This window comes from Tupaia chinensis, unplaced genomic scaffold (assembly GCF_000334495.1).
Source record: "Tupaia chinensis unplaced genomic scaffold, TupChi_1.0 Scaffold000215_1, whole genome shotgun sequence".
NCBI classification, from domain to species: domain Eukaryota; kingdom Metazoa; phylum Chordata; class Mammalia; order Scandentia; family Tupaiidae; genus Tupaia; species Tupaia belangeri.
Window position 1 is genome coordinate 2,749,819 of NW_006159690.1, and position 8,217 is coordinate 2,758,035.

The 8,217-nt window shown below is 41.8% G+C and overlaps 1 protein-coding gene across 1 annotated transcript in view; it reads left to right on the forward strand.

Moving 5' to 3' along the window:
• The first annotated feature begins 85 nt into the window (after window positions 1-85).
• Window positions 86-8,217, forward strand: part of ALG6 (ALG6 alpha-1,3-glucosyltransferase) — a 51,715-nt gene continuing 43,583 nt past the window's right edge. Inside the window, 2 exon segments of the mRNA XM_006147531.3 lie at window positions 86-265; window positions 6,205-6,470. Coding sequence (XP_006147593.1) covers window positions 6,389-6,470 — 82 coding nt within the window. The 5' untranslated portion in view covers window positions 86-265; window positions 6,205-6,388.

The following is an 8,217-nucleotide window of genomic DNA, read 5'->3' on the forward strand; positions in this document are numbered from 1 at the left end:
CCCTCCGCGCCCCGCCTCCTGCTCCCCTCCGCGCCCCGCCTCCTGCTCCCCTCCTCGCCCCGCCTCCTGCTCGCCTTGTCCTCGTTGTCCGCTCCGCCCCTCACGCTCGACGGGCTCGCTCCCACGCAGGGAGAGCGGGAGGTGCGCGGGCACGCGAGCACTCCGAGGCGGAAGGCCAGAGGTGCTCTCCACCGCGGGAGCGAGCGCGCAGGCGCCTTCGTGGGATTCGCTGTTGGCGCCAATCCCCGCGGCTGGCGTCCGGCTGGTAAGAGCCCACGATTCCGGGGTTCTAGACGCCCAGCCGGTATGGGGAGGTGCTCGGGGCTCGCGAGCCGCTGCGAGCTGGAGCGCAGCTGGCTACCCCACTGCCGGCTGCGGTCTCAGAGCGAGGCCTCCCCAGCCCAGCCTGCAGGGTCGCCTGGGGGCCGGGTGGAGGGACGCGGGGCTCGTGGTGGCACCTCCTGATCGGCGGTCGTGGTGCCCGTGTCTGTCCCTCTGGAGAAGGGAGGAAGAAAGTCGGGAGGGGTCCCTGTTGCCAGATAGCTCACCTAGGAGGGCTGCTCGCGCTGGCGCTGCTCCGGGAGGTGGACGTTGACTTTGGGTCAAGATGCCTCCTCAGGGCAGAGTGGGCGAAAGCGACTCTGCTGCCTGCCTAACATCTTGTGGCTTGTGCATGGATTACTGGTACTTTGCCTTACGGTGGGAAAAGAGCAGTTGAAAGTGTCGCAAGGTACCTTTAACTGCACACGAGTTAGGACCTCCCCTCCTGTCACGCGTACTGTCTCCATTCAGCAAATGCTTCCTGGGCACCTGCTTTCTGCCAGTGCCTTTCTAAGCTGGGGACAGAACAACGGCCCACAACCGGAGGATCTCTGCTCACTGGGAGCTTTATTCTAGTTGCCAGATGAATGTCCTTTCCTTTCATGATTTTTTTCTTGAGATAACACGTACAGGAAAATACTGTATGCCAATCACAAACTGTAACTAGCTGATTTATCACGGAATAAACACATCTAATAACCCCCGCTAAATCAAATATACGTTCACAGAGGACCGACCCTGTACCCATCTCAATCCATCCCTTCTTTTTCCCACAAAGGAAACTATCAGTATTTCCTGATTTATAACACCATTGAGAAGTTCTGCCTATTCCTTTCAAGGAACCATATGGTATGCTTTGGTGTCTAGTTTTTTTTTGTTTTACTCTGTGTGTGAGATCGTTTCATGTTGTCTAAAAATACAATTTCTGGTAGTGAAAATAATTAGGAAGAGAATTAAAGAAGGTAAGTTATAAACAATAAGGGGAGGAGACTAGTAGAGCCCTCAGACGTGACCTTTCCCAGTAGATAACTTTAGATACAACATGAATGACAGAAAATTAGTGGGTGAGCTGGGTTAACAGCATTCCAAGCAGAGGGAACCACGTGGAAAGGGACTGAAGTATGAATGAATTGGCAACTTCTGGAAGGAGAGGAAATACCCCAGGAGAGGTGGGAGGAGAGGAAGTTGGGGAGTCAGTGAGGGGTCAGTTCAGAAAGGGCTTTATGGCTGGGGCATTTGGGTTTTATTTTATAAAAGGGTAACACATCTGGGGAAGTGTTTTTGATGTCCTTGAACTGCTTGACCGTCTTGTGTGGGATAGGAAGGCCTAGCTGATTCACTCATCAAAGAAGCCCTTCTGGCACTACTTGGCAGCCATTGGGAATTGGGGTAAACATTAGCGCATTGAAGAACCAAGTTTTCTATTGTATTGTCACAAATTTTTAAAAAGAATTATTTTATTTAACTTTATTTAATTTAATTTGATCAGAGAGGGACAGAGTGAGAGAGAGAAAGAGAGAGGGAAAGTCAGAAAGCAAGCTTCCAGGTCCAGCTCTTAAACTGTGGTGGGCCATGTGGGGGTCCAGGGTCCTTAACCACCATGCCACCTGCTGGCCTTTTGTCACAATTTTTTTAAAAGGATTATTTTTTATTGAACTTTATTTAATCAATCAATTATTTAATTTGACCAGCGAGGGACAGTGAGAGAGGGGGAAAGTGAGAAAGCAAGCCACCAAGTTTGGGACCCAAATTGCAGTAGCCATGTAGGAGTCCAGTGCCTTAACCATCGCGCCACCTGTAGCCCCTGTATTGTCTCAATTTATATGAATTCTGACACATAATTTCCTTTCAAAATCAGATTTTTTAAAAGAGGTTTTTGCTATAGGGCACGTGAGCTTGCCAGAAAGACAGAGAGAGACAGAGAGACAGAAAGCAAGAAATCACTCCCCAGGGGGGATGACCATGCCACTATCCCTTCTCCTCCATTCTCCTTTCAGGATCTTGGGCATGCATGCACACACACCTGGCGTTAGTTTAAGCCACTGGGTTCAGGATTTGAACCACGGTCGACTACATGGGAGTCCAGCGACATAGCCATTATGCCAATTGCTGGCCCTGTAGATTTGTTTTTTTTAAAGAGAGATTTGTGCTGTAGTGCACATGCGCTCATCTGAGAAACAGAGAGACAGAAAGTGAGAAATCACTCCCCAGGGGTGATTGCCATGCCGCAGTCCCTTCTCCTCCATTCTCCTTTTGGGATCTTGGGCACATATGTACACATGCCCAGTGTGAGTTTTAAGCAGCCGGGTCAGGGACTCAAACTGCAGTCGGCTCTGCGGTAGTCCAGTGGTGTAACCATTACACCATTACACACACCATCTGCTGGTCCTTCCCAAATCAGATTTAGAAGTCACTTTAGAAATTAGGCAGGTGGTGTTGTGGATAAAGGCGTTGTATTCCCATCCCATAGGACTGGTCGCAGTTTGAGTCTTGGACCTTAGTGTCTTGCTTTCTCGCTTTCCGCATCTCTTTCTCTGTCTCTGTCTGGTCCAATTAAATAATAATAATAATAATAATGACAAATGGAATTAAATAAATAAATAATTCTTTAAAAAAAAAGAGAGAAATTAGTCATCTCGGCGGGTGATGTGGTGATTAAGGTGCTGGACTCCCACATGGCTGACTGTAGTTTGAATCCCAGACCTGGTGGCTTGCTTTCTCACTTTCCCTGTCTTTCTCTGTCCAAATTAAAAAAAAAATAACAATAATAAATAAAATAAATAAATAAATCTTAAACAAAAAAAGAAATTAGTCATCTCTGGACCAGCAGGTAGCATGGAGTTTAAGGTTGCTGGATCCCACATGGCTGACTTTGCGATTCAAATCCTGGACCTAGCAGTTAGAAAATCATTCCAGGAGCATTTGTATGGATACTGGAAGTACTGAAAAGAGAGTAGAGGAGAAGGGACTCAAGCGGTTATGCCCTCCTGGCACCTCAAATGTGTTGTGTGTGTGTGTGTGTGTGTGTGTGTGTGTGAGAGAGAGAGAGAGATTTCTCATTTTCCTTTTCTCTGGTGAGCACACACTGCATGTACACTATAGCAAATTAAAAAAAAAATCAGCCTTACATTCTTTCTTTTGTAAGAATAGTTTAATTTTGTTTATCGTTAGCACTTTTAAATTTGACCAGAAGGAGAGGGAAAGTGAGGAAGCAAGCCGTCAGGTCCAGGACTCTAACTGTAGGTGGTCATGTGGGAGCCCAGCACCTTAACTACCACACCACTTGCTGCTCTAATCAGTCTTACATTCCTACATTTAAAATATTCCTATCAGATAATTGCTCAGCTTCTGTTCTCCCCCACCCCGAGATTTATTTTTTAACTTAGAGTACATGCACTTGCTGGGGAGACAGAAACTGAGAGAAACCCCCACCACCCCCACCCAGGGGGGATGGCCACACCATAATCCCTTGGGATTTTGGGCTCACATACATTTGTACCTGGTGTGAGTTCCACGCTTCTGGGTCTGGGACTTGAATTGTGGTCAATTATGTGGGAGTCCAGTGATGTAACCATTATGCCATCTACTTGGTCCACATTGTGACTTTTTTTTTTTAAGAATTATTTTATTTAACTTTATTTATTTATTTTAACTTGACCTGAGAGGGATGGAGTGAGAGAGAGAGAGAGAAAAAGAGAAAGTAAGCTGCTAGGTTCGGGACTTGAATTGTGGTTGGCCATGTGGTAGCTGTTAACCACCACTCCACCTGCTGGCCCCCAAATATGACTATTTTTAAAACATATAATTTTATTTCTCATTATTATTACTTATTATGTATATAATTTTATTTATCATTATTATTTTTAAATTTGCAACAGGGCATGTGCACTCACCAGAGAGGGAGAGAGAGAGAGAGAGAATGCAAGCTGCCGGGTCTGGGACTCAAACTGTGGTGGGCCATGTGGGGTCCATGTCACCCGCTGGCCCCCATTATGACTATTAAGTTTATTGGTAGTCTTAGTTTTGTTACTCAAGGTTTCTAGTGAAGTACTTAAATGAGTTTATCTAGAACTGTGGACAATTAACTTGGTCATATTAGTGATTTAAATTTCCTGGATAGAATGTTACTTATGCTCTATTTTTAAATCCAGGAATCAACATTTGCATGGTAAATTTTAAACATGATATCTCAGCAGAAAACAGAGTGTTGTATTACAACTCAAGAATACATAGTGTATCATGGTGTTAAAAGGGGCTTTTTGAGTAAACTAAAAAAAGATTTTGAATAGTTTATAATGGCATGTAACCTGACTAACCTCAGGATTGACACTGGAAAATGATTTAATTTTAATTTTCCTTATCTTGTTTCTGTGATAGAAGTTAGTGATGATCTAAAGTGAATACAGCAGGAGAAAATAAAGAGAAAGGGGATTTATGTAATCAGAGTTACAGAGCCCTTTCAAAGACATCGAGTCATTCTGATCGAGGTGCTAGACTTCATTAATTCTGGGGTTGTCCCTTGATTTTTTTTTTTTTTTAATTTATGTAAGAAAATAGTTTTAGCCCAGTAGGTAGAATGTACTAAAGTTTTTCCTAAATTTTCAGTTGGCTTATTAATTATATTTTTCTGAATTTATTTATTTATTTTTGGAGAAGTTTTTTCCTTAGGGCATGTGTGCTGACCAGAGAGAGAGAGAGAGAGAGAGAGAGAGAGAGACAGGTGATGAGAGGGAAAGTGAGATATCCTCCCCCAGGGAGATGGTTATTCTGCAATCCCTTCTCCTCCATTTTCCTCCTGGGATCTTGGGCTCGTATGCACACGTTTCCAGCATAATTTTCAAGCCACTGGGTCTGGGATTTGAACCATGGTTGCCTATGTGGGAGTCCAGTGATGTAAACTGCTGTACCATCTGCTGGCCCACTGTGAATATATTTAAAGTATATCCTGTGGTTACAATGACCCATCCTCTTTCAAAGAGAAGAGGAAAATGTCAATTTCTTTCTTACTTGTAAACTCCCAACTTATGAGAAAAAAAGCCATGTAAATAGTTAATTTGGTTGTATTTTCTTTAAAGTTTGAGTCTCTACTGATTTTTGTAAAGGTTCACTCTCAAAGATGGAAGGTTAGTGTGCTCGGTGCAAGTATATTTTGGAAAAAATGAACTGAAAACCAAACTACAGCTATTACTTTGGTAGATGACTTTCCCAAACAAAATACAAAGATAAAAATTTTTCTTTTTGTACTAAAGATAAATCACCCCTTTGTCTACCTTTGTTGTCTTTTATTTACCTGGTGAATATACTCTAGATAGAATTGACCGTGCTGTCTGTATCCCTATTTTTGTATCTTCCTCTTAGAAATATTCCCTTGTGAAAGAAAATCCTTACTACATCTTTAAACATTTTGAGGATCATTTAACAGGGAGAATCATCTTTTGAGGCATGTGTATTTCCCAACTAGAAGACAAGGGAATATTAATTTAAAGCTATTTGATACTTCCTCCTCTCCATACCCTCCTTCTTTCTAATTCTTCTTTCTTTTCATTTAATGTTTTTTAGAGAGAGATTTTGCTACAGAGCATGTACGCTTGACAGAGAGACAGAGAGACAGAAAGCGAGAAATCTCCCCCCCCGGGGGGATGACCATGCTGCAATCCCTTCTCCTCTATTCTCCTCAGGATTTTGGGCATGCATGCACATGTGCCCTGTGTGGGTTTTAAGCTGCCAGGTCCAGGACTCAAACTGTGGTCAACTATGTAGGAGTCGAGCGATGTAACCATTATGCCATTGTTTGTCCCCGCAATTCTTCTTTCTACTTGGTTTAATGGGTTCTTTATTACAGGTACTGTACTCAGTTAAAGCTCGGTGTCTTTTTTATCCTAGGTTCCTCCTTCATAAATAATCCATTTTGACTGCTTGGAAGTGAAGCATCATTAAAATCCTCTCAAACTCCTGATTCCAAAGAAGTGATGACATTTCTCTGATCAAGAAAAGAAGTGACTGACTGCGTGTAAAAGTATTGTAGTGCTGGTTGTTTTTTCTTCTCCCTCCCTACATTTGAAGCACTATGGAGAAGTGGTACTTGATGACAGTAGTGGTCTTAATAGGACTAACAGTACGGTGGACAGTTTCTCTTAATTCTTACTCAGGTAATACATTTTTACTGTTTAAAAGACAGGTACATATTTCTTTGAATAGATTTTTATTTATTTTTTGTGTTTGTTTACTAGGGGATGGTTTATAGTTTTCTGGCTGGGACAGAGAACTTTAGGCCTTATTATAAAAGTATGGTCAAGAAAATATCTTTAGATATCTAATGCTAATAAAAAAGTATGTATTGGAGCTAAACAGGAGCATTGGCTTTGTGACATGAGAAAACAAAAATGTGTTCTAACCAGAAAGGTGCCTAGTGGAGAAATATAAGGTACTAGACATTGGAGAGAGGAGTGAGCTAATACTTTAAGGAGGGAGTGGAGTCAAAGGAGTTTCATTTTATTTTTTCATTTAGGACAGAGAAAGCATATTCCTAGTTTGAAAGGCTGTCCACCCTGGGGTGTTTTCTCACTTTCCTTCTCTCTGTCTTTCTCGTGAGTACATGTAACCTATAGAAAATTAAAAAAAAAAAAAAAAACACAAAGAAACACAAACACAAAAGATAGAGTTTGCCAGTGGAACTATTTCGGCCTGGAATTTTCTTCTTGGAAAATATTTAAAGAGTGATTTAATTTCTTTAATGGTTGTAGGAACTTTTCGGCTTCCTATTTCTTCTTCAATTATTTTTGTCATTTCTGTTTTTCTGGAACTCTGTCAATTTGACCTAAATTTAAAGTGTATCAGTATAAAATTATTCATAGTATTTTCTTACCTTTTATATTTCTGCTGTATCAAAGATTACTGCTTTTTTGTTTAGTTCAAATCGGTTTTATTAGAAGTTCATTAACTCTTTTAAGAACTATTTTAATTTGATTTATTCTTCTTCTTCTTTAATTTGACTAGAGAGAGACCACAGGGTGAGAGAGAGAAGAAAAGTGAGCAAGCAAGCCACCAGGTCTGGGACTCAAACTGCGGTTGGCCATGTGGGAGTCTAGCTCCTTCACCACCATGCCACCAGGCCCAAAGTTCATTCATTTTATTAGTATTTTCAAAGAACTAATTTGAACGTTGCCAGTATTCTCATGGTGTGTTTTAAGCTGTTATTTATTTATTTTTAAATTATTTAATAGGGAGAAAGTGAGAAAGCAAGCTGCCAGGTCCGAGACTTGAATCACAGTCAGCCATGTCTTAACCACCACGCCACCTGCCAGCCCCACTTTATTTTTTATAAAATAAATCAAATAATAAATAAAGAATTACTTATTTAATTTTATTTATTCATTGATTTTAATTTGACCAGAGAGAGGGAGGGAAAGTGAGAAAGCAAGGCATTAGGTCCGGGGCTTGAACTGTTGTTGGCCATGTGGGAGTGTCCAGCACCTTAGCCACCATTCTCTCTGCTGGTCCCCTTATTATTATTATTATTTTAAAATTTTGCTACAGGGCCTGTATGATCATCAGAGAGAGAGAGAGAAAGTGAGAAAACAAGCTACCAGGTCCACAGCTGGAACTGTGGTTGGCCATGTGGGAGTCTAGTGCCTTAACCACTATGTCACCTGCTGGACCCTGGAGTTATTTTTTTTAACCTGCTAAATAGGATAATTTAGCTCATTAAGTTTCAGTCTCTTCATTTTTAATTATTATTATTTAAAAAATTATTTTATTTAACTTTATTTATTTATTTTGATTTGACCAGAGACAGGGGCGGAGGGGTAGGCAGGAAGAGAGAGAGGGAGAAAGTGAGAAAGCAAGCTGCCAGGTCCGAGACTTGAATCACAGTCAGCCATGTCTTAACCACGACGC